This window comes from Somniosus microcephalus, chromosome 8 (assembly GCF_052327205.1).
Source record: "Somniosus microcephalus isolate GS21.2 chromosome 8, FLI_Smic_1.0, whole genome shotgun sequence".
NCBI lineage: Eukaryota > Metazoa > Chordata > Chondrichthyes > Squaliformes > Somniosidae > Somniosus > Somniosus microcephalus.
In genome coordinates this window covers 44433408-44459121 of record NC_140994.1, presented here as the reverse complement: position 1 = coordinate 44459121, position 25714 = coordinate 44433408, and the positions used below count along the sequence as shown (strand labels likewise).

At 41.3% G+C, this 25714-nt stretch overlaps 1 protein-coding gene across 5 annotated transcripts in view; it reads left to right on the top strand.

The window, feature by feature from the left end:
• The window catches only part of adam12a (ADAM metallopeptidase domain 12a), a 432297-nt gene that overhangs the window by 49930 nt on the left and 356653 nt on the right, over nucleotides 1-25714 (top strand). For all 5 annotated transcript variants that reach the window (XM_085994669.1, XM_085994672.1, XM_085994668.1 and 2 more), the window contains exons 2-3: nucleotides 3141-3274; nucleotides 14643-14716. In XM_085994669.1, the coding sequence (XP_085850795.1) occupies nucleotides 3141-3274; nucleotides 14643-14716 (208 nt within the window). The remainder of the gene's footprint in view (nucleotides 1-3140; nucleotides 3275-14642; nucleotides 14717-25714) is intronic.

Sequence of the window (25714 nt, the reverse complement as noted above, 5' to 3'; positions counted from 1 at the left end):
GATCCCATTTGCTTCTTTTACAGCTGATCTGGACTTAGGAATTGAGGGAACAATATCAACATTTGCGGATAGTATGGTAAATTGATAAGAGGGTTGTGAAAGACTGCAGGAGGATATACATGGGCTAGCAAGGTAGGCAAATAAGTTACAGATGCAGTTCAGTGTAAAAAATGACTAGGGAAAGGAAATACACCTTAAATTGTAGGATTTTAAAAGGAGTAGTGGAACAGTGGGATCTTGGTGTGCAGATACACAGGTCATTAAAGATGGTAGGACATGAAAACAAAAAGGTACACAAAATCCTTGACTTTGTACCTAGAGGGATAGAATACAAATGAAAGGAGGTAATGTAGAACTTGTACAAGAACTTAATCAGGGGCCTCCGTTGGAGTGTTGGGCACCCCATTTTAGGAAGTACATAAAATCAAAGTGCAGGAGAGATTCACTCGGATTTTATCAGAGATGAAGGATTACAGTTATGAAAAGAAGCTCGAGATGTTAGGGTTATTTTCACTAGAACTGAGAAGGTTAAGGGATGACCTGGTGGAAGGGTTATGAAAAGGTAAATAAATAATGACAGATTGTTTCCACTAGTGAACAAAATGGTAATGAAGAGAGCACATATTTAAGATAATCACAAAAAGAATGAAAGGGGAAGCTGAAAAAATTGTTTATGCAGAGGGTGATTAGAACGTGGAATTCTTTGCCACAAAATGTCCATAAAGTTTTTAAAAAAGGAATGAGTTGCTTAAAAGGTGGGAGTTAATGGCAGCAGCACAACCGTAAGATTCAAATGTGTTGAAACTATTCAACGTTTATCTTTGTGAAGTGTGATGCTATCTGAATGTCTTAATTGAGGAAATGCCAAGTAACAGCCTCATTTTAATCCATTTCTGTATTCCCAAGAGTAAGTGCTTTTTCCGTATTCTTAATTGAAAGGATTAGGGTTTATATCTCAGCAAATGAGAAATTAGATTATAAGGCATTATTGATCTTCACACAGATCAATCATAATCTATTCTTAATGGAGATTGATAGGGAAGAGACTCTGCCACTCCCTGTCATTCTATCTGGTCACCCCAGTGAGAGAGCTGCTTAAACTCATCATAAGTGTCGCTAATGTTTTGACAAACTCCATTTCTATTTTCTGGAATACTAAGAGTAATAATAATGGTCTCAGCTGATCTTTTCTTATCCTTTGTTTCCATATGTTCGGTAATAATTGATTCCTTTATTGTTATTTTTCTGATTGTGATTATTTTATAGAAATGACGCTCAGTTCTAAAGGCAAATGAACAGCCAGTTCACATTGGTTCTCATTCCTGCTACCTAATGTCTGACAGTATTGTACGAATGTGTTCAAATTGGTTTAAGTGCAACCAATTTTTTATTCCGATAAATAAATTCAAATGAAGTAATATGAATTTGAGCATCAGGCAGTACAGTACCTAACTGCTGCACTGCTGACTGAGCTGGTCTGACAACAACAACAACAACGTGTATTTATATAGCGCCTTTAACGTAGTAAACTGTCCCACGGCGCTGCACAGGAGTACTTTAAGACAAAAAAAAATATTTGACACCGATCCACATAATGATAAATAAGGGCAGGTGACCAAAAGCTTGGCCAAAGAGGTAGGTTTTAAGGAGCGTCTTAAAGGAGGAAAGAGAGGTAGTGAGGCGGACAGGTTTAGGCAGGGAATTCCAGAGCTTAGGGCCTAGGCAACAGAAGGCATGGCCACCAAAGGTTGAGCGATTATAATCAGGGATCCTCAAGAGGGCAGAATTAGGGGAGCGCAGATGTCACTGTATGTCGGACAAGTAGTCTGCCAATTTAGACACTGTGGAGGGGTCGAGCGAAGAAGTAGTGAAGTAGAGCTGGGTGTCGTCAGTGTACATGTGGAAACTGACGCTGTGTTTTCGGATGATGTCGCCAAGGGGCAACATGTAGATAAGAAATAGGAGGGGGCCAAGGATAGATCCTTGGGGGACACCAGAGGTAACGATGCGGGAGCGGGAAGAGAAGCTGTTGCAGGTGATCCTCTGGCTATGATTAGATAGATAAGAATGGAACCAGGCGAGTGCAGTCCTACCCAGCTGGATGATGGTAGAGAGGCGTTGGAGAAGGATGGCGTGGTCAACCATGTCAAAGGCTGCAGACAAGTCAAGAAGGACGAGGAGGGATAGTTTACCTTTGTCACAGTCACAAAGGATGTCATTTGTGACTTTGACGAGAGCCGTTTCGGTACTGTGGCAAGGGCTTAACTTTTAATTCCTTTTACAATACTTTGGTATTAGTGTGTGTCATCACAAAGCCAAGATTATGAAGTCTAACAAGGTTGGAAACTGCTCATTTACAAATCTCATTTTATTAAATTAAACACACTCAGAAGTGCTTACAAATTTCTGGATAGGTAGATAGCATAATATTTAGTTTGTGCCATTATGCTATGTTCTAAATATTTAATTTGAATAAAAATTCGAATTGTCTACTTAATTTTTGTGTTCAATACAGTAAAATATGTTGAGGCTGGGAAATATAGTTTTTTTCACATTCTACACCCAGTGTAATTATCAAATGTCTCTAGTTTAGATACAGCATGAATTAGAAGCAGGGGAAGATGCCTCTACACTGCCCCAGTAATATGCCTTAAACCCAACTTCATTGGTATAATGCTTCAAATTTCTACACCAACTATTCTTAGTTCTTTCTTACTAAGATTGCCAATGTAGAGTTAATTGCTCCGCGATTATGGAATTGGATTGGGACTGTCCAAACGATTACATTGACAATGTGAAGAAATGATCACTTGCTGATAATGTTTAAAAGCAATGGGAGAGACAATTGCATTTGCCACAGGAAGGCTGTAACTTCTCGGTGTTGTAAGCTAGAGTTTGGTCTTATTTGGGGGAAAGCTGAGGCTTTGCTCATTTGATTCTAAGTTGGTGAGGATCTTAGTTGCAGGAGAATTTATAATGTATGGCTTAATATACTGCACTTTACCTACTGCTACAAGGTGTAACCGTATATTTTTCCCTCTTGACACATAAATGCATCTGAGCAATTTGCCACATTATGGTACATGTGGGAACATGGTCCATCCATTTCCTGATCTCTAATAACAATGATGTACTTACAGGCAATATTTTGTCCAGTAAATTGTCATCGCCTCGGCAACGAGACCATCTAAAGCAGCTGCAACAATATGAGCAAGTAGTTCCTTACCTCCTGGATGGAGATCACCAGAAACAATCGAGCAACCTTCATGCAAAGGTCAGAATCTTTATTTTTCCTGTTTCTCGCATGAAAAAGTGACCTATGCCTAATTCTACATAAATCATTATTCGTACTGAAACCAAGTAGTCATAAAAAAGTAGACATAATCATTACCAGGTACTCTTAATATCTTTCTAACATCTTTTACATTAGTTTTTCTGGATTTTTTAAGATTAGAGATTTTATCTAAAGAAAACTCAATATTGCTTAGTTGGGTAAAACAAGTCATAGTTTTTGGACAAAAATTCTATAATTTCCAGTAATGTCAATATATTAACGTTCAATATCAGACACGGGTCATTAGGCAGAAATGTTCTAATTTTCACAGGGGAGAGCATGGAGCCAAATCTGACCTCAGCAGATTTTATGCAGTTTAAGTTTACCAGAAACTCTAGGCTCAGCACTGCTGCTCAGTCCATTCATTATTTTCATTGTTACTTATTATTTTCCAGGAGATAATATTTTCCTGACATTTAAGGACCTTTACAACTCTGCTGATGTTTCTAGAATAAAGACCAGTACATGGTATACAGAGGTTAATGAATGTGAACTTGTAGTTGGAAAAGTAAATCACATTTAATATAATGTTTGTTATTGGGTACCAGTAGCTGTACTTATTTTCTGGCCTCAAGTGTTTTTTTTATTATCTATCTAATTTTAGGGCTGCACTGATAAAGTGCGCATTTTATTTAAAGTTCAGAAGAAGTCCTGACATGGTTTACACTATATAGTCAGAACCAAATTCAACTTAAAGTTTTGTGATCATGCATGTATTCTTTTTTGACATAGTAGTTATTTAGGACGTGCAAAGGGACAATGTGGGAAATGTGAGGTCATCCACTTTGGACCTAAGAAAGATCGATCGAGTATTTTCTAAATGGCGAGAAGCTGGGAACTGTGGAAGAGCAGAGAGATTTAGGGGCCCAAGTACAGATATCACTAAAAGCTTGTGGACAGCTACAAAAATTAATTAAAAAGGCTAATGGAATGTTGGCCTTTATCTCAAGAGGACTGGAATAACAAGGGGTGGAAGTTATGTTACCGCTGAATAGAGCTCTGGTTAGACCCCATCTGGAGTGCTGCATCCAGTTCTGGACACCGCACCTCAGGAAAGATATATTGGCCTTGGAGGGTGAGCAGCGCAGATTCACCAGAATGATACTGGGGCTAAAAGTGTTAAATTATGTGGTTCGGTTGCATAGACTGGACTTCTATTCTCGTGAATATAGCAGATTAAGGGGTGATCTAATTGAGGTGTTTAAGATGATTAAAGGATTTGATAGGGTAGGTAGAGATAAACAGTTTCCTCTGGTGGGAGAGCCCAGAACAAGGGGGCATAACAATAAAATTAGAGCTAGGCGCTAATTCTCATTATCAGGGGTGATGTCAGAAAGCACTTCTTTACACAAAGGGTCGTGGAAATCTGGAACTCTCTCCCCAAAAAGCTGTTGAGGCTAGGTCAAGTGAAAATTTCAAAACTGAGATTGATAGATTTTTTGTTAGGCAAGGGTATTAAGGGTTACGGAACCAAGCGGGTAGAAGGAGTTAAGACACAGATCAGTCATGATCTAATTGAATGGCGGAACAGGCTTGAGGGGTTGATGGCCTACTCCTATTCCTACACTGTGTGTGTCTATACTTCCAGTGTTGATTTAGCACTGGCTCTGCTCAGTGATTCTACAGAAGTGATGGTGAATGGTAATCACCAGTTATACTGGAGTTATACTGTTACTTTTATGTCTCAGCAGAACAGAAACCATTTTGCAGTGATGGAAAAGTGGTAGTTTACTGCACCTTGTGACAGGGTGGATTGCAGTGATCTCTGGAAGGAGGGCATTTTATGTTTTTCTTATATTCTTGTGGCCATTTCTATTTACTCATTATTGCATTGATTGATTGGGATATTCCATAATGATCGCAGTGATTAATACCATTTTCAACAGGGTTGTCCAAAGATTTTTCTTTAATGGGTCATTTAGCTGTTTTTCATGTATCCCCATGGACCCCATATAAAGAGAATTACAATACAAAGTATCAAATTTAGAAATACTCCTAAACAAACCTCTGACCCTCATTCCATGCTAAGTTACAAACTAACTGCTTCAATTTGATATGACTGTTTGAATTTTTTGCTCTGTTCTGTGAGAAAGCTGTACTTGGTTTCGTGGGCCAGATTGCCAGGGCCACACATTACTCACAGTCCATAATTTAAACACCTCTGATTTACAACAAAATAATATGCGAGTATCTCCAGCAATGGCTTCTCTACCATTACCGTTCCTCAAGGCTCTATTCTTAACCCTCTCTGGTGGTGGAGAGGTAGCATTGGATGTCGTCTGCATACATGTGGAAGCTGCCCCTTGGCGACATCATCCACAGGCATAGGGTCAGCTTATACTTGTATGCAGATGACACCCAGCTCTACCTCACCACCACCTTACTGCCTCTGTGTTGTCAGACTGCTTGTTTTGGATGAGCCACAATTTCTTCCAAATTAATATTGGCAAGACTGAAACCGTTGTCTTCTCCCCCACCACAAACTCTGTACCTTTGCCACTGATTCCATCCCCCTCCTGGCTACTGTCTCATGCTGAACCAGACTGTTCACAACCCTGACATCCTGTTTAACCCTGAGCTGAGTTTCCAAACCCATCTCCTCTTGATCGCAAAGACTGCCAACTTCTACCTCCGTAACATCAACTACCTCCACCCTGACTCATGCTTAAGACTGTAGAAGCTCATGGTGTAATGACTTATGGTGTGTGAAAGTGGTTTAGAAATGTCAATTAGCAGTTAACTTAAAACTGGAAAATCTTTATAATGCTACGAAGCAACAATTTGAAGAAAGCCCATTTTGGGATGGGGTTGGGGACTCTATAACTGTACTTTTGAGAGTAGTTTCATAAAGGGAGAAATGCAATAAATCCCAAAAGCATAATAAAGAAAAAATACTCTGCATATATCGGAATCACAGGTCCTAAATTCAATGCAATGACAAGTGCTAAATTCATTGTGAAGTGACATATAACTGATGGGCTTGGGTGAAAAAGTCATGGTTGAATGCACAGGCATCCAATAATACAAATGGTTTGAAATGTGACCTAATAGGAAACTTATCAGTTCTATCCATCAGAAATAATAGGCTGTGTGCCTGTGCAAGAACATCCTGCATTTGCCCATCTATATCAATATGCAGAAAGCACCATTTCTAAACAGAAAAAGTGTTCCCGTTCTTTTATCCTTGGGTATGCATTCATGTAAAATATATTAGGGATAAAATTCCTTTCTTTGCCAATTTTAATGAAAATGTAGATGTAAATAAACAGTGATGAAAGGTAGCTAGAAAGTGCTAACCGCAACATTAAACCATGTGCTGATCATTCATATTACTCCAAAATGGGAATAAAGAATCTTACCAAAACATTAGTAACAAAAGCTATTTTTACTTATTAAAGGCCTTGTTAAGGTCATTAGTAATTCCAATGAATTAATCTCCACTATTATATGAAAATGAAAGACCTCATTGTTTAAATTTTAAATGTTAATTTTAAAATGTTGTAAATGTTGCATAGGATTGTAAAACAAGTTTTAATTGTTCAGTGACACACGGGCCTATATTTTCCACTTGTGCAAAATTGGCGTGCATCTTCGGAGTGATAGATCACAAAGATGCACCTCTGATCCCGGCCACTTTTCTGGACTATGGGTCATTTGCACCATCTTGGCCGGATTGCCGATCTCACAGAGGAGCCTGACTGTGGGGGAGGTGAGGGGAAAGAATGGTTTCTGCAAGCCTACTACAGCATATGTATTGCCAGAGCCATAGCTTGTGCTTTCACTCACTCAATGATCAATTGCATAGGCGTTCTGGTTTTTAAAACTTAATTCCATCCCCCCACCCCCCTACAAATGATGGAAAATAGGCAGATCAGTGGATGTATTGTATGTCACCCGTCACTTCGGGTGGGAACTGGAAGGAGCACATTTCTTGACCCATTTCCCACTCCCGCCCATCGCAATTCTGCCAAAAAGTTGGTGGAAGGAGGGTGGAAAGATCTTGAAATTGATTCAATTCATCAGCTTCTGAACTACTCCTTCTGCATCATTGACTTTATTAATTGAATTTGCTTTGGAATCCCTGGTATACCCAGGTTTCAAATCCATATTTTAAGATTTCTAACTTTGGCACATAGAAATGTAATTTTACATTTGATGCAATATAAATATTTGAAAAGGAGGAATATAAAAGAATAAAGGGAAAAAACAGAGAACTCGGATCAGAGTAGAAGAGTTAGGACTGTCACAGGCATGGTGACCGAATTACCTCCTTCTGTTCTATAATTTGATGATTCTATGATTTATTTTGTGACTTTGGGACCTTATTACAATTTTTAAAAGTTGGGTTAATTTTCTATACTGAGTATACACAAAATATTTATTTGTCATTGTTACTATGCAAATGCATTTTTATTAACACAGAATATACTGATTTGTGTTTGAAATACCAGTACAGTATTTTTGCTTTCATTGTTTAAAATAGTATCTTGTAATTTGGCAATACTAATCTTATTTAAGTACTAGTCAGCCTGCTGTGGTATTGCACACAGGGGGTCAAGACCAAATGCAGCCTTTAGGCCAAGCAGGGTTAGAGGGTAGGGGATAATTGAGTTGGCATGGGAAGGGGAAAGGAAGTAGATAGGAGGGTGGAATAATAGGAGGCAGAGGAGTGAGGAGGACGAGGGAGAAAGAGGACGAGTCGGAGGGGCAAGCTCATAATCTCTCTATTCTCTCAAGAGGTTGGGAACTCCAGTGGGGGTTGGTCCCATCTTCCAATTTTTCTGCCTAATTGGGGGGAAGGTTATAGTTTTCTCTTGTAATTTTTGATCAGTGAGGGGGGAGGGTTGACATGAGCTTGTGGCAGTTATACAAAATTTCTGCTCCATGTCGGTAGTGATGGGTGGGGCGGGAGGGCAACGTGTCTTTGCACACTTGTTTTCATTCAGACAGTATAGCTTTCACATTTGGGCCTCGTGTTCTTTTGAGGTACTTCTGCTCAGTTTGTTGGTATTTGGGAGGTAGAAAATACACATTTTTAGAAAGGAGCACCAGCTGATTGCTGAGGGTTAGTTATGGGCTGGCATGTAACATTAGACGGCACCTCATTGTTTTCAATCCGCCACGTAACATTACCTTTACAGAACCACCCACTGGTGCAGTACATGAGGCCATTTTCCATTTTTAAATGATGAAAGATTTACAATATACTGTGTCACACACGTTGCAAAAAGTTCCTTTATTAATATAAAAAGCATTATTAATAGAGGAAAAGAGTACAAAAGCAAGGAAGTTATGCTAAACCTTTATAAAACACTAGTTAGACCTCCCCTCGAGTATTGTTTTCAATTCTGGGCACCATACTTTATTTAGGAAGGTGTAGAAGAGATTTACTAGAATGGTACCAGGGATGAGGGACTTCAGTTAAGCGGAGGGACTGGAGAAGCTGGGGTTGTTCTCCTTAGAGCAGAGAAGGTTAAGAGGAGATTTGGTAGAGGTATTCAAAATCATGAATGGTTTTGATAGAGTAAATAAGGAGAAACTGTTCCCACTGGCAGAAGGGCCGGTAACCAGAGGACACAGATTTAAGGTGATTGGCAAAAGAACTGGAGGCGACATGAGGAAACATTTTTTTACACAGCGAGTTGTGATCTGGAATGCACAGCCTGAAAGGGTGGTGGAAGCAGATTCAATATTGATATTCAAAAGAGAATTGGATAAATACTTGAAGGGAAACATTTACAGGGCTAGGGGGAAACAGCAGGGAAGTGGGATTAATTGGATAGCTGGCACAGGCACGATGGGCTGAAAGGCCTCCTTCTGTGCTCTATCATTCTATGATTCTATTGGAATGCTGGCTCTAAGAGATACCTTCTATCAGAGGCTGCATTACAAGATACATTGGCCCGGAATTTACGGTCCTGATGACGGCGAACTGGCAGTGTTTGCTGTCATTTCACCTTTGAAACTGACCGCAAGTTCAGGATTTAGCGCATGCGGAGCCTAACGCGGAAATTCTGAAGTTGCGGTCTGTCATTCACTGCTCCTCCACAGGCTGCCCTGAGCTTGAAGGAGGCCTCTGGCTTTCCCTTCCCTTAATCCCTTGATGCTCCCATAGGGAAGGTTATCTAATTTGGGCTCCTCAATGGCAATAAAGGGGCTTGTAATTTTGGGGCCTTCCTCCAGTTCAAGAAAATCCAGGCATAATGCATACGGAGTTTAACAGCCCGCTAAAGCCAGAACTGCTGTGCTGTGCCTGTTCTGATTCAATAATATAAGTTTTGTCAGTTACAGACTTGAGAGATAATTCAAACTTAAACGATCTTGTATTTGACAGTTCAGAAGTTATATATTCATAATCCAAGAAGTCATGGTAACTCTTTTCTTGGATATAAAAAAGACTCTTCTGTTTAATTTGCGGCAGTTGGAAAATCCCTTGAGTTGATGAGACAGTTGTTATCCTAGTCTATGGTTTGCCAGCTATATTTCTCATTTTGAAAAGAATATAGACAGATACTGTGGCCGCGATTTCGCCAGGTGGGATCGCGGCGGGAGAGGTGGTTGGCGGGTTCTGGTCCCGCTCCTGGCTGCAGCCGCTCTGTAAAAAGGATCTTCCATTAATAGGTCTTGTTAAGCCCGCTCTGCGGGGTTCCCGGCCAGTTAAAAAAAGAAATGAAGTCATTTGATGACGCGCCATCAGCCGGTTTCCTTAAAGGGGCCATGTTCACATTCATACTGACAGTCGTGCTGTCAGTGTTCTGCAGCATTGAGGTGCTTCAAATACTGACAAGCACTGCACAAAGGTGAACGGCTGCACCCAGGCTCTCGCATGACTCCCTCCATATGCTTATGGAGGGAGTCACAGCACACAGGGAGGTTCTCTTCCAAGGGCGGAAGAGACCGCCCCAGGAGACCATCGTAGCCTGGTTGCACATTGCACAGGAGGACACAAGCAGGGATGTAGTCAGGAGTATCTGGCTGCAGTGACGCAAACCTTTCAATGATCTCAGTAGATGAGGAAACTTTACTGCAAAGCCACACTCAACCTCATCTTTCTGTGCCACTCATCACATCCCCATCACTCTGCCTTCCCTACCCGGCTCCTGCACATCCTTACTCACACCAACTTACCTTGCACCTCCACCCATCCCTCTCTATCTACATTATCACTTCCCCATCTCACTAGACACCCCTCACACTCACCCTCATCCAAGTGCAATCATACCAACTAACAACACACAAAGGTAGGCACTTGGGTGTTTTATACAATGTTCATGTAAATTTTCTGTTAATGTGTTGTCAAACATTGAAATCTTTATTTTCAACACTTTGCCTTAATGGATAGATCTGTGCTCACTTTTGGAAGTGTCTTCGTGAGTTGCAGTGAATGGTGAGACATAACGATATCCCCTGCAATGGTGATGAGTGTGAAAGGAATGGCTTGGTCATTGTAGGAATGTTTTATGGTGCAGATGTGGGGTGGTGTCAACCTGGCGCATCATGTGGCAGCCAAGGTGTACAGTGTCAAGTGAAGTAAATCTGGCCATGGTGATGTCATCATTGGCCTCCCGAGCAGCAATGTTGTCGGGTGCTGATGCCCTGTGTCCTGTGCAGCATCAGGTGATTGCGGAGAAGGTTGGTATTATTGTTGGTGTGCCTGGTGATGTTGGTGTTGGGGCTGATCGTGGAGGGATTCAGAGGACCATGGTGAAATTTTTTCAAGGACACCGATGTTGCTGGAATGTATGGCAGCTGAAGTTGAGATGAGAGAAGTGATCTGTCAGTGGTGAGAAAGGTTGCTCCAATGAGGTGACACTGGTTAGAGAGTTTACTCCAAACACTTTCAAACTGCATACAGCTCAAAAGTTTCTTCCAAGTCATGAAGGCTCAAGTTTCTGACATTGGAAAGTGACCAGCTGTGAAATGGTAGCTTTCATACCACTTTTGCAGCTGTCACCTATTCATAGCAACGGGGAGACATAGAGAATCGATCTACTTACCTGACGTGAACCTTGTTAAAAATGTGGTAAAATAGAAAAAGGCTGGCAAAATAGTAGTAAACAAGCACTTAACAAGCAGTTAAGTATCTTAAATGCCTCCCCCGCCACTTGGTGTCGGGTCTGTTCTGAAATCGCAGATGCGACACTTTGGAAACTTACATGGAGGCGGGTTCGGAGCGGGTTCCCAACCCACTGTCAATTATTTCGATTTTGACAGCAGACCCGCCTCCAAACCCGTACGCTGAGCGCCGGCAAAATTCAGCCCACTGAGTGCAATATGTTAACAATAAACAAGAACGACTTGCATTCATTTAGCACTCTGTCAGAAAGCGACAACAAAAGCCTGATTATGTTGCATAAACATGCAACGTCTGATGTTTACGAACCTTTTTCTGCTCCGAGGAATTATAACTACCTAATCCAAATACTTCCAGTCCCTAATATAAACAGGGCAATTTTACAAGAGTTCAGTTCACCAGGCCCAGGTCTGTCACTGGACATCTGGGTCTCTGCTTAAACGAGATTGAAATAGAACTATCAGGGTCCCCCTTGCCTATAGGGAAACGGCTGAATCTTGTGGTTGATGCAGTTAGTTTGGAAAAACTTAGTTATAACCTTAATGGAAGATGCTCATTTCAGTAAGATGGAGCAAGGCCATAAACTACATTTATGACTCCCTTGGAGCCCATGAGCTCCTTTTACTAATAAAGTTAATGGTTCCCATGTCATAGAAAAGGGAAGTGGGAAACATAAAGAGGAGAAAGAATAGAAATACTGAAATAGACAGATTTTCCTGCTTTAAAGCTACTTCATTGCTGAGACATGGTTTTACAAAATGACTCATTAATTAATGTAAAGCGTTTCTGGTGACAGTGACATCTGATAAACACACTATGCAAATTTCAGGAAGACAGCGTAGCTTAGAAATTAATTTGTGCGGTTAATACCGTTCAGACACAGTGCAATGGCCTGACATTCTTTTGTTCAATATTTTTAGAGGCATCAACCCATTCATTTAAAATGTTAAATTAGCAGATACAAGAATGCCATATGAATGTGTTAAGGGTTTGTGTGCTAACATTGCTAACAGTAATTTCCAGGTTAATTTCTTCAGTGTCTTATTCTGATACACTACATTATTATTCTTGTGTATTAGAGTGGATCTCATAACCTCAGCCTTAAAAAGCATCAATATTAGAGTAATTTCTCATTTGGTTCATTTGGCTTACCAAAGCACTCTCTCACCAAGGTAGGAGGCATTTGCATTGTAAAAATACAAAGAACTGGCATTTTATAGGATTGATATGCCTGTGAATTAAAGTTGGAAAAATGTCACAAAATGCAGATACAAAAATGAAATGGCTTCAGGTTTTTCTGACAGCTAATGTGTAATAGATACAATGGAATTTTTTGGCAGAGCAACAATAGCAAAGACATCACAGCTACCAAGGAGAAACTAAAATCTAACACTCCTTAAATGCATTTGAAGGAAACACCTCTGATTTGAGCCTTTCTGAATTTCATCTTTTGGCAATATTAGTTTCAGAACTTGCAGATTATATTACCCACAGATGCCAGAAGTTCTCACAAACAATGAGAAGATTTCTTCATCACTGTGAGGTTTACTCTTGAGACCACTGCACAACTGTAAATCATCTGTTTTCATTTTCTGTGCTAGCTAAGGTTGTAACAGAGACTTTAGGTTCAAGTTTGTGCACTATATATTTCAGTTAAAAGGGTAGATTTTCCTGGGTATGCACCCAGACAAACTGGATTGCTTCGGTGTAGCAGATATCAGAAAATTGGGTAGGTCGGAGTGTACGCCTACAGAGGAACTTCTGCAGACACCACCTGATTGTCTAATATTGGCTGGGCCCAGGCAATCAAACCCAACTGAGTGCAGACCCAGGAAATTCTCCCCTAATATGTCTGAACCATATCATTACTTTAGATTAATTTATCACCAGTACAAACTTTCACTCACTTCTTGATCTAAGGTAAGCAGACACAGACTAGATTCATTAATTATATTCAGACATTGCCAAACAATAATATACTTCTCAATCCATGCATGACCAGTCAAGCAGTAGAACAATGAGAAAGATATTTGTAATCAATTTCTCACATTGGGATTGTTTCATTGGCATGTCTATCCATTTACCCTGAAATTACACTGTGTGACTATTAGGCTACAAACACTTAACACATTCATATGCAATTTCTTTGTCTTCTATTTGTAACAGGGTCACTAACCGGTTGATTTTAAATGGGTGGAAGATTGTGCAATGTGCCTTGATTTCAATATAGTAAGGATTTGGGGAAAGAGGAAAGAGTGCATTTGCAGCTTCAGCAAAACAGGGCAGGAAAGTTCAGAAAGACATTGATCATAATAGTGTTGGTAAACTGGAGCCATAAGATAAGTTGAAGAGGTGAAAGAGGGATCACCCATCAGACAACAAGGTTTTTCTTGTATATTGTCCAAGATTTCAAGAGAAGTGTTAAGTGCTTCCCCAGGTATAGAATCAGTATTCACGTCTTAGATTAACTCGGCCTTTGTGGAGAGGTAAGATTTGTTGAGAGGCAAACAATATTTTTATGAGGTAGCTTTAGAAACTGATCTATAGAAGTTCTATCTATTTGAAGCCAGAGGAGAAAGTGAGACCAAGAATGTTGGTAGATGAATATGGACTAAGCCATCAAAGGTGAATGGTGATAAGTATTGGTTCAAATTATGAAATTCATGAAGCAGCTATGTCTTCAAAGAATTGAAAGAAACAAGATTTTCATTGCTCATTGAAGGGCCGAAGGGAATTCAAAATGTAGTAATTCAACCTTTGCACTGCAAGAGGACTGAGTGCTGTGAGTTTTGAGGGCATGTAATCTACAGGAAGTATGAAAGTAGCATACAAATAGACTCATTCTTTTGGTTCCTGGGATTTCTACTGTTATGTTGGCATCTTCCAAGTGTAAACACTGAAGTGGCATAAACTCTGAACTGGGATCCTCCAACCTTTGAGTAAATTAAGATGCTGGTATGTTGTAGTCACTTCACTATACTCACTCAGCATTTCCAGTTTTTCCAGCACTCGTGTTCTGGATTCTTCTGCCCACATATGCACTGTTATCAGCTAAGCTGCTCTGATTATAACATATACAGTGCCAGCTTTCATCGTAGCTGGATAGAAACCACAGAGGGACCTGGTGAATAGACTAAGCGCTACTTCAATCAATCCCAGACACATACAAATGAGTTCTAATTACACCATGCATCTTAAATACCATTTCATATGATTTTTGTATTTTTACCACAGAGCCACCCTACATGGGCCAAGTTCCTAATTGAAGCTGAAGGCAAACAGTTGATCATTGAACTTGAAAGAAATGAGTGAGTAGTTCTAATATAGTCTGTGCTACAAATTAATGGCATATGTAACGCCTAGGGCAATAAGTATGTTCTGCTTAATGATGTGTAGCTTCTGGTAAACATATTGTAACTGTAATGGTCCTATTTAAATTTAAATTAGTTTCAACTTAAATAAGTATTAATCAACACATTCTAATATTCTGTTAAACATGCCAAGTAATATTGAAAATTTATTGACATTATAGATAAAAGTTCAAACTTATTTACAGCTTTGATTTTTATATTTGCCTTTGATGAACATGATGACAAGTCAATGTATCTTAATGACCCTGCTGCTTTTATTTTTGATGATTAAGACATGTAACAATATTATTTATCATCAATCAAACATTTCCACCGTGGCAGAATTGGTACTCTGCGGTAAATCTGTCTTGCCCTAATAAATCTGAACTTCAACATTTCAGTCAAGCATTCTTGCTATGAATGCTCCAGCTACGGTTGAGTGCAGACATCATGCCCAATTCTACAGTTGAAGATTACAGTTTTGACTTTAAGTCAGTCTCGTGAGGATTATACAGCCCTTAGTGTGCAGAACAAAATAATCCTTTTTGTATTACATAAATGTACTAAAAAGAGACAAATTTTGGTGTTGGCAACATATGCACACTAGATGGAAATTGGTAAGTTACTTTGAAAAATTACACATGGTGATTAATTTTGCAAATCCAGCAGTTGCCATTCCCAGAGCACCTCCCTATTTTTATCCCGTGTACACATTATGACTGCAGTTATGTGAACAGAGAAAAGTGTAGCCTCAGACCTTTGTCTCTGTGAGTCCCATACTACATTATACAAAGGATTGGTTTGCTTTAGGTCACTTCGGTAGCTAGTGAGGTCATCCTGAACAGTAATGATGAGTTCATCAAAAGTTGATTGGTAACCAGCGTTCTATTGCCACTGCAGAAAACAATAAGACACACAGTGAACATTGCACTGGTGGAGACTGAATTACTGTTCTAGCCATTCACAAATATGAAAGAACAATTCTTTCTAAGAAGAACAAGAGTTACACAGCATCATCAGATAGACTATCCTCTGTTCCATTGTTGCTGTTCAGGTTGGGTTTAAACTGGTCCAGCTCAAGTACTTGCCTGGCACATTTCTCTGTGATGTCATCCAGATTTATGTAGATGTAGATTACATGGATTCTATTTTCACAGCTGTGGATTAGAATAATACTTTAAAAGTGAATGTTATTGAGGATCACCAACTAAAACCCAGCAGGTGTCAAATGCTGGTGAATTCTACTTAATCCCACATTACACCACAAAATGCCCTTTTATTCTATGCTTTCAGTTGCTGCTAGTAATTGTGTACCGATAGTCACTGTAAAGTTTCTTTAATTTGACTTCCAATGAAACTATCAAAAATAAAGGGAATTCTACTGAGTTAACAAAACGATATTTGACCAGTTTATTCATACACTGTACAGTTGAAGCAGAATTCATTACATGTAAACCAAGCAATAGTGCTTTCCTTCAGGAGGGGGGAGAGCTACAAAATAGACTTCTCCACTATACAATACCACAAGAGACTGACATTTTACAAGTTGTTACAATTGAGTATTTACATTTTTTAAGATATATTGGGGTAGAAATTCATTTTTGGGTGCACGGGGAGTGCAGGGTACAATCCCTACACTTGAATGGTGAGGCCCGAGGTGGCCCTGATATTGGGCCTCGGGCCTCATTTCCATCAAGACGGCGTGGCGCGAACAGCCAGCCAGCGAACAGTCAACAAAGATCTTACCTGAGGGCCGCTGATAGTGTCACATCAGGTAAGTGGAGATTGGGGGGATGAGTGAGGGGGGGGGAACCGGAGGCTGGGGCGGGAGATTGGATGTAGGATTGGGGGAAATGAAGACAAGGAGGTGGGGTCAGGGCACTGGAAGACGGGGCGATTGGCAGATCGGAGTCCGGCGGGGGTCAGAAGTTGGAGCAATCTGGGACCGGCGGCGATTGGAGGGGGGGAGGGGGGGCGGAGTAGTGATGATCAGGGAGTAGGAGTGATGGCGGCCTGCGTTCGTATAATGTGGGGTCGGTAGGAACATTCCAGCTCCTCCGTCAGGTAAGTACAGTATAATTCAAAAATGCATCTTGGTAACAGGCGGTCCCACAGCCTGGTCTTCCTGAGTGCAACCAGGCAAACCAATCTTGCAGTGGGGGTCTCAAACAGGTGTTTGGCCCATTATTCTCCTTTCTCAATATTGCAGGCGGCACACTTCTGGCTTAAAATGTGCGCGTGCTTCCTTCCTGCCATATTGGTGGCTTTGTCAGCTGAATTTATAGGCGTTCGAGTTTAAGGTAACGATATCTACTATTGTTGTTAAAGGACTTTGCATTGACCGAGTATGAATGATTCTGCTTTCTTGGTCTATCAGTCTGTGGACCTATTATTACTGAAGGACATGTTTTAGCTAATAATATTACCATCCCTTGTGTAGTTGCACTTCAGTATTGTATTTTCTTTTGAAAATTTATGTTAATCATGCTTTAAACTCAAATTCACAACAATTGTCTTTCTTTGCATCTGAATGATGAGAGTAAGTTGTAAAAACAAACACTTGGGAGAGCTGAGTAAAATATTTGCATTTTGGAAAAAGTACAGTTGACAAGCTAGTATCTTGTAGCTTGACCCTAATGCTAGCTAATCAAAATAAACAAAAAATGTTTAAGTAAAGAAAGAATCAGCCTAACTGGATACGGTTACAACTGCAGCATGTCAGCGGAATGTCAGCAGACTGCAGCAGTCAGTTCAGTCCGCAATGTGCCAAGCCAAAGCTTACAGTTAACGCTGTTACTAGGCAATCAGCTGGTGGCCATGGAAGTGCTGTTCTACTGAATGGATCGTTCATTAAACTGACCCTGCTCCGTCTGCAATTAATCATGTACTTGAATTAACTTTCTGCTCGCAGTATCCTACCAATAATGTTGACCTTATCATTCATTATTGCCAAATTCAATATTGCAGGGAGATGCATTTAAATTAAAGCAGATTAATATTATATGTCAAATACTGCATACATATTTCAAGACTTCCATTTTCAGGGACAGCATCCATTTTGATTGCTGTTCATTGGCTGCAAGTCTTAACTATAAAAATTCAAGAACAACCAGAGCTTCCTTAAGCATATTAGTGTTTGAAAGTGCTTTTATGTTTTACGCTAAACAATTTCACAACAGTGTACTATTACAGTGGAGGCATAGAAATGATGAGTATTAATTAATATTTGGGAAATAAAACTGGGAGAGCAATTTATTGTCTTTTTAAACTGATAACATTTAATGTTACATTTTTCCACCATTGTTATTGAATTCAATGGTAGCCGCCAAAATAAGTAGTAAAATTAAATTTTGGATGAAATTCAATTTTGTATCTGGGTTATTCAAATAGTAAGTAACCATGTCAACCTCCCACCTGTCAATCATCACACTGTAGATTGTAGAGCTAGATCCAACAACAATTTATTCCGATGGCTCAGCAAGTTGATTCAGTAAGTAGTTGAACCACACAAACCAAGAAAATGAGGTGTGAGTTAGCCGGTGTCAGTAGAAGAGCAGTAAGGGTGCTATAATTAGCCTCTCTGTCCCTGGAAAAGATCAGCAAGGGTTCCGGCACCCAATTGCTATCTAATGAATAGCAAAATACTGCAGATGCTGGAAATCTGAAATAACAACAGAAAACGCTGGAAAAACTCAGCAGGCCAGGCAGCATCCGTGGAGAGAGAAACAGAGTTAATGTTTCAGGTTGAAGACCTTTCGTCAGAACGAAGGATCTTCGACCTGAAACGTTAACTCTGTTTCTTTCTCCACGGATGCTGCCTGGCCTGCTGAGTTTTTCCAGCATTTTCTGTTGTTATTTTGCTATCTAATGACCTCTGTTTTAAAGTGTGCATGTGTAGATGTGGGATGAGGACAGGATTGGGATTGGCTGTGATGCCATGCAGTTGAACAGACTACTAATGCTCTGTCAAAACTCATGTATGGTTAATGGTCACTTAAGCCAGGTACTGGAGGGCACCTGCTGCCCTTTGATTTGTACCACTGCAAAGAGTTCATGGCCCAGGAGTTCAGGCCTGGCCATTCTGTATGATGTTTTTCTGTCATTTGCATGGCGTTTGAATACACTTGCCCATATTTGGGCAGATATACTCTATGCCTCCTTGTGGGAAATTGTGGAAGTGCCTGGGACAAGTGCGGAACCAGCGGAGTGGTCTGCGTAAAAGTTTCCACCGCATGCTTTTGGAGTTACAACAGCTCCCTGCACAAAATCTCGGCCCTTGTTTTTGTGATTTAGGGTCCATAAAATTCGTAGGTTTTGGCAGTGAATTGCCACTTTTAATGTATTATTTATCCAGTACATCCCTTTTGTTTTCCATAATTTAGAAAAATGTATCTGTATTGTAACTCAAAAGGTGATAAAATTAGGTCAAGGCACAGTTACACAGCCATATAGATTCTGAATGATGTCCAAACTATATAAGCTGCGCTGTTGAAGATTATGACATTATTTCAAAAGGGAATTTGATATATACTTGAAAAGGAAAAAATCGCAGGGCTATGGGGAAAGAGCAGAGGAGTGAAACTAATTGGACATCTCTTTCAAAGAGCTAGCACAGGCATGATGGGCCGGATGGCCTCCTTCTGTGCTGTATTAGTCTATGATTCTATTTCAACCCAGATTCATCAGATTTATTGTCCTGGTTGTTTGTTGTTTTTATAAATGAGTGAAGTCTCCTTCTACAACCTGTGCAAATTACAGCTAATGACCAGTCTAGAAACACAATCATGAATCGTTGGGACATGATGAAAAAAATGGTCTGATAATAAAAGTAAGTCAAAAATGCGGCAGAAATATCAAACATTTTATTATATTGTTTGTTTATATTTTCCATTTCCATTAAGAACTAAAGCCTACCAGTGACAGAATTGTGTTTCCTCTGAATTTCATTTTGAAGATACTTTCAAATCAAATCAAATCAAATCAACTTTTATTGTCATTGTTAGTGCACAAGTGCAGTACAACGAAATGTAGGCTTGCGGCTCCTGAGAGTGTACATTTAGATTAAGACATTTAAACATTCAACATACATTTGGCTTGTAATACATTAACATAAACATAACCATAATAAAGTGCATTGGCAGACGTGCAGGCTTTAGAGTTTATTTATGGAGTTCAGTAGGATGACAGTAATGCACAATTTGTATACTTACAGTACTGACTCACTTTTGTTCTTGCACAAGCGGGATCAAAAAGAAGAGGTCAGCATGATAAATATATAAAATGCATACCACTGATCTCAATCTCTGCTGTAAAAAGTGAAATATTGTCAACATGCATTATGTAACATTATTTTTATAAATAGGGAAGATGTAGTTATGACATACCATCTGCAACTTTAAAACAACTACGTAAAAATATCTGCAAAACAGCCCATAGATTGAATGTATAGAGGAGCTGTCTATTACTGTGGAAGGAGAATGGCTGGTAGGGACATACATCATTTTCACCTTGATGGCATCATAGGGACAAGCATAACCACCTCCCCTTGGGATTGAATGACATAGTTGTCGAAACCCCCAACCATCAATATCCTGGGGATTGCCATTGACCAAAAACTCAACTGGACCAGCCACATAAATGCTGTGGCTACTACAGCAAGTCAGAAGCTGGGTATTCTGCAGCGGGTGGCTCATCTCCTGACTCCCCAAAGACTCTCCACCATCTACAAGGCACAAGTCAGGAGTGTGATGAAATACTCTCCACTTGCCTGAATGGGTGCAGCTGCAACAACCCTCAAGAAGCTCGTCCCCATCCAGGACAAAGCAGTCCGCTTGATCAGCAGCCCATCCACCACCTTAAACATTCACTTCCTCCACCACCAGCGCACCGTGGCTGCAGTGTCTATTATCTACTATAATAACTCACCAAAGCTTCGACAGCACCTCCCAGATGTGCGTCCTCCACCACCTAGAAGGACAAGGGCAGCAGGTACATGGGAACACCACCACCTCCAAGTCACACACCATCCCAACTTGGAAATATATCGCTGTTCCTTCATCATGCTGGGTCAAAGTCCTGGAACTCCCTACCCAACAGCATTATAGGAATACCTTCATCACACGGACTGCAGCAGTTCAAGAAGAAGGCCCACTACCACCTTCTCAAGGGCAACTAGGGATGGGCAATAAATGTTGGACAGGATTCTGCTCCACAATCCTGCTTGAAATCAGGTCAGAGTTCCAGCGATGTCAGAGGGGTGAGCAGCAACCCCGCCCTATCACAACACCGTCCCGTGGTGGGAGGGTCATCTCAGCTATCACATTTCTGTCTTTTTTTTAATATATATATATATATATATAAAGAGGTGATTAGTTGAAGTTAATATCGCTTTTGTGGTTCTCAGACTTTAGGGCATTTTATTAACATGTAATCAACTGTTGAAAAGTGGTTGGTATTTCATCAGATTGTGATATGGACAAAGCTTCAGCCAGTGGTACAAGATGAGACTGTGGGGCTTCAGCATGAGCTCATGTTCTGGTAGCACAGGAGATGGACTTCAAAGACAGAAGTTTTGGCACAAAGTGGAAGGACAGGAAACGCAGAAGTCCCTGCCGGGACATCAATCTGATTGACAGGCTTGGCTTCCAGTCGGGCGGGGAGGACCCCGGAGCAGGCCGCAGGAGCAAGTGCAAGAAACTCTCATTTAAACGGCACCTAAATATCCGGAATTCTCTATTAACCGGCGGAATTCTCTATTAACCGGCAAAATTCTCACTCCGAAAACAGCACCTCAATAACTGGCAATGTTGCCGAGTCCGAGTCTCCCACGGTGGCCGAGTTAGTCAGTGGGGGTAGTTCTCCAAACTGCCACTACTCGGCTTCTTGGCGCTGTCGGAAGTCGGAACACCTCAGTACCCCTGTAACAGGAGTCTGACTCTCCCGCGCTGCCAGTAGTCTCTTCTGATCCGCCATTTTACAGGGGTACTGTGTGTCTCCCATGTTGCTGGTAGTCATTGCATTGCATTACCCTCAACTGGCAGTACTGTATTTAATCAAGAATCTTCCACCATCCATTTAACACAACATTCTGTAGGTGAGTACCCAATTACTGTATACTGCACATTTCTTGATACTTCTAATTTTTCTTTGTTAAAAATAGCCTCGGTAGATAACCCTCTCAGTCATCTGGAATTTTTGATCAACCGGCAACACGCCGGTCCCGTCGGTGTCGGATACCAAAGAGTTTCCTGTAGATCCGATCCCTGACCCCGGGGGCCATTGTAACATAGAGATAGGAACAGGAGTAGGCCATTCGGCCCTTCGAGCCTGCTCCGCCATTCAATGAGATCATGGCTGATCCTCGTCTGAGATCATAGCTGATCTTACCAGTTCAGTACCCCGTCCCCGCCTTTTCTCCGTAACCCTTAATCCCCTTAGCCTTCAGAAATATATCCAATTCTCTCTTGAAAATATTTATTGAATTAGCCTTCACAGCCCTCTGTGGCAGGGAATTCCACAGGCTCACCACTCTTTGAGTGAAGAAATTCTTCCTCATCTCTGTTTTAAATGATTTGCCTGCTATTTTTAGACTGTGGCCCCTGGTTCTGTGCTCCCTGGCCATTGGAAACATTCTCTCTGAATTCAGCCTGTCCAGGCCTGCCATAATTTTATATGTTTCGATGAGATCCCCTCTCAATCTTCTAAACTCCAGTGAGTACAAGCCCAAACTATTTAATCTCTCTTCGTAGGTCATTCCCGCCATTCCAGGTATCAGCCTGGTGAATCGCCGTTGCACTCTTTCCATGGCAAGAACATCCTTCCGCAGATGGGGCGACCAAAACTGTACACAATACTCCAGATGCGGTCTCACCAGCACCTTGTACAGCTGTAGTAAGGTATCCCTATTCCTATACTCGAACCCCCTTGATATGAAGGCCAACATACCATTTGCCTTCTTAATCGCCTGTTGCACCTGCATGCTCTCCTTCAGTGACTGGTGCACAAGAACACCCAGGTCCCTCTGCACTTCCCCATCTTCCAATCTATTGCCATTTAGATAATAATCTACCCTCCTGTTTTTACCCCCAAAGTGGATAACCTCGCATTTATCCACATTATAGTGCATCTGCCACGTATCCGCCCATTCCCCCAACCTGTCCAAATCGCACTGTAGCCTCCTGACATCCTCATCAGAGCCCACCCCTCCTCCTAGTTTAGTGTCGTCAGCGAATTTGGAAATATTGCATCCAATTCCCTGATCCAGATCATTTATATATATTGTGAACAGCTGGGGTCCCAGGACAGATCCTTGCGGCACCCCGCTGGTCACTGCCTGCCACTCTGAAAACGAGCCGTTTATTCCAACTCTCTGTTTTCTATCCGCCAGCCAGTTCTCTATCCACGTTAATACTTTGCCCCCAATCCCATGAGCCTTAATTTTGCATGACAATCTTTTGTGTGGAACCTTATCGAAGGCTTTCTGGAAGTCAAGGTACACCACATCCACTGGCTCTCCCCCATCTATTTTACCAGTTACTTCCTCAAAAAATTCCAGCAGATTAGTCAAACACGATTTACCCTTTGTAAATCCATGTTGACTCTGTCCGATCCTTTCCCCATTTGTCAAGTGCTCCGCTATTTTATCCTTAATAATGGACTCTAGCATTTTGCCCACAACCGATGTAAGGCTTACTGGTCTATAATTCCCTGCTTTCTCTCTACCCCCCTTTTTAAATATTGGGGTAACATTAGCTACCCTCCAATCCACGGGTACTGTTCCCGAGTCAATGGAGTTCCGGAAGATGATCCTTAGAGCATCTGCTATCTCCAGGGCCACCTCCTTAAGTACCCTAGGATGTAGTTTATCAGGCCCCGGGGATTTGTCGGCCTTCAGTCCCCTCAACTTACCCAACACCATATCCCTAGAGATACTAATTTCTGTCAGCTCCTCCCTCTCATTAGTCCCTATGTTTGCCGATATTCCTGGGAGGTTATTTGTGTCCTCCTTTGTGAATACAGAACCAAAGTATGAGTTTAATTGGTCTGCCATTTCCTTATTCTCCATTATATATTCTCCCGAATCGGACTGCAGGGGACCGACTTGGGATTTTACCAGTCTTTTCCTCCTGATATACCGATAAAAGCTTTTGCAGTCTGTCTTTATTTTTGCTGCAAGTTTACTTTCGTATTCTATTTTCCCCTTCCTGATTAATCCCTTTGTCCTCTTCTGCTGTATCCTGTACTGCCCCCAATCTCCCGGTCTGGTGCTTTTTTTTGCCAGTTGATATGCCCTTTTTTTTGATTTTATGCTGTCCCTAATTTCCCTCGTTATCCACGGTTGAGTCACCTTTTTAGGTTTATTTTTATGCCAAACCGGTATAAACATGTTCTGGAATTCTTCCATTCTATCTTTGAATGCTTGCCATTGTCTATCCACTGTCAATCCCCCCAGAAACACCACCCAATCAATCTTACCCAATTCCCGTCTCATACCCTCGTAATTCCCTTTATTTAAGTTCTGGACCTTAGTCTCTGATTCAATTTCCTCACTCTCCATCTCGACTGAGAGCTCGATCATATTATGATCGCTCTGACCCAAGGGGCCTCGTACAAGAAGATTGGTGATAAGTCCCTTCTCATTGCACAATACCCAGTCTATACCCATTGTATAGTGGGGTCTGATGGCGGGGGGGGGAGCTTGGGGGATCGGGGGGAAGCAGTCCTGTAAAGACACTTACATTCTTCCCGGAGTTGTCCTCGCCTCCCTTCAGCTGCTGGGTTTCCTGAGGCCTGGGAAACCCAGCCAGCCACTGTTAAAAGCAGGTTAAATCAGAGGCTGCCAGCCTCATTAAAATATTTAAATTGCCAACCCGACTCCTGGCAGCGGGTTGGCTGCTCGCCCCTTGTCCCTCCTCCATTAAACCCGGAAGTGGGCGGGTTGGGGTCGGGTTTGAGATTTTAAAAGTTTTAACTTCTGACCCAACCCCAACCCACCTGTTTTTGGGGGTTAAAATTTACCCCAATATTTCATATTGCAATATTTCATATTACTCTTCTTGCGTGTACACTCTCATTAGAAAACCAGTTAGTACCGTGAATTTGCCTCAAGCTTAGTACTATAGTATTACTAAAGAGTATAGTGAAAAACACCCTGACTAGGGCAGCACGGTGGCATAGTGGTTAGCACTGTTGCCTCACAGCGCCAGAGACCCGGGTTCGAATCTGGCCTCGGGCGACTGTCTGTGTGGAGTTTGCACATTCTCCCTGTGTTTGCGTGGGTTTTCTCCGGGTGCTCCGGTTTCCCCCCACAGTCCAAAGATGTGCGGGTTAGGTTGATTGGCTATGATAAATTGACCCTTCGTGTTAGGGGGATTAAATACGTGGGGTTACAGGGATAGGGTGGGATATGTGTTGGTGTAGGGGCTACGGGGATCGGGTGGGATATGTGTCGGTGCAGGCTCGATGGGCCAAATTGGCCTCTATCTGCACTGTGGGGTTTCTGTGATTCTGTGATATGCTACTTACTTACATAAAACACAAGCAAAATACTGCGGATGTTGGAAATCTGAAATAAAAACAGAAAATGCTGGAAATACTCAGCAGGCCAGGCAGCATCTGTGGAGAGAGAAACATGGTTACTTTAACTCTGTTTCTCTCTCCACAGATGCTGCCTGACCTGCTGAGTGTTTCCAGCATTTTCTGTTTTTATTTGCTTACTTACATATTTCATTTATAATCAACCAACACCAATCGATTGCCCAGTCATGTCCATATGTTCCAAACCATTTTATACAGTAATAAAACCGGCATATTAGCAGTTTTACTTGTGTTACAGCATCCTAACGTACCTGAAATAAACTTGACATTCTCACCTAGTTTTCTTGTGAAACCTTTGATTTATGAGTTAATGGGGGAGAAATTCGGTTGTTAGCGCCACCGATTAACGCCTAAAGAGAC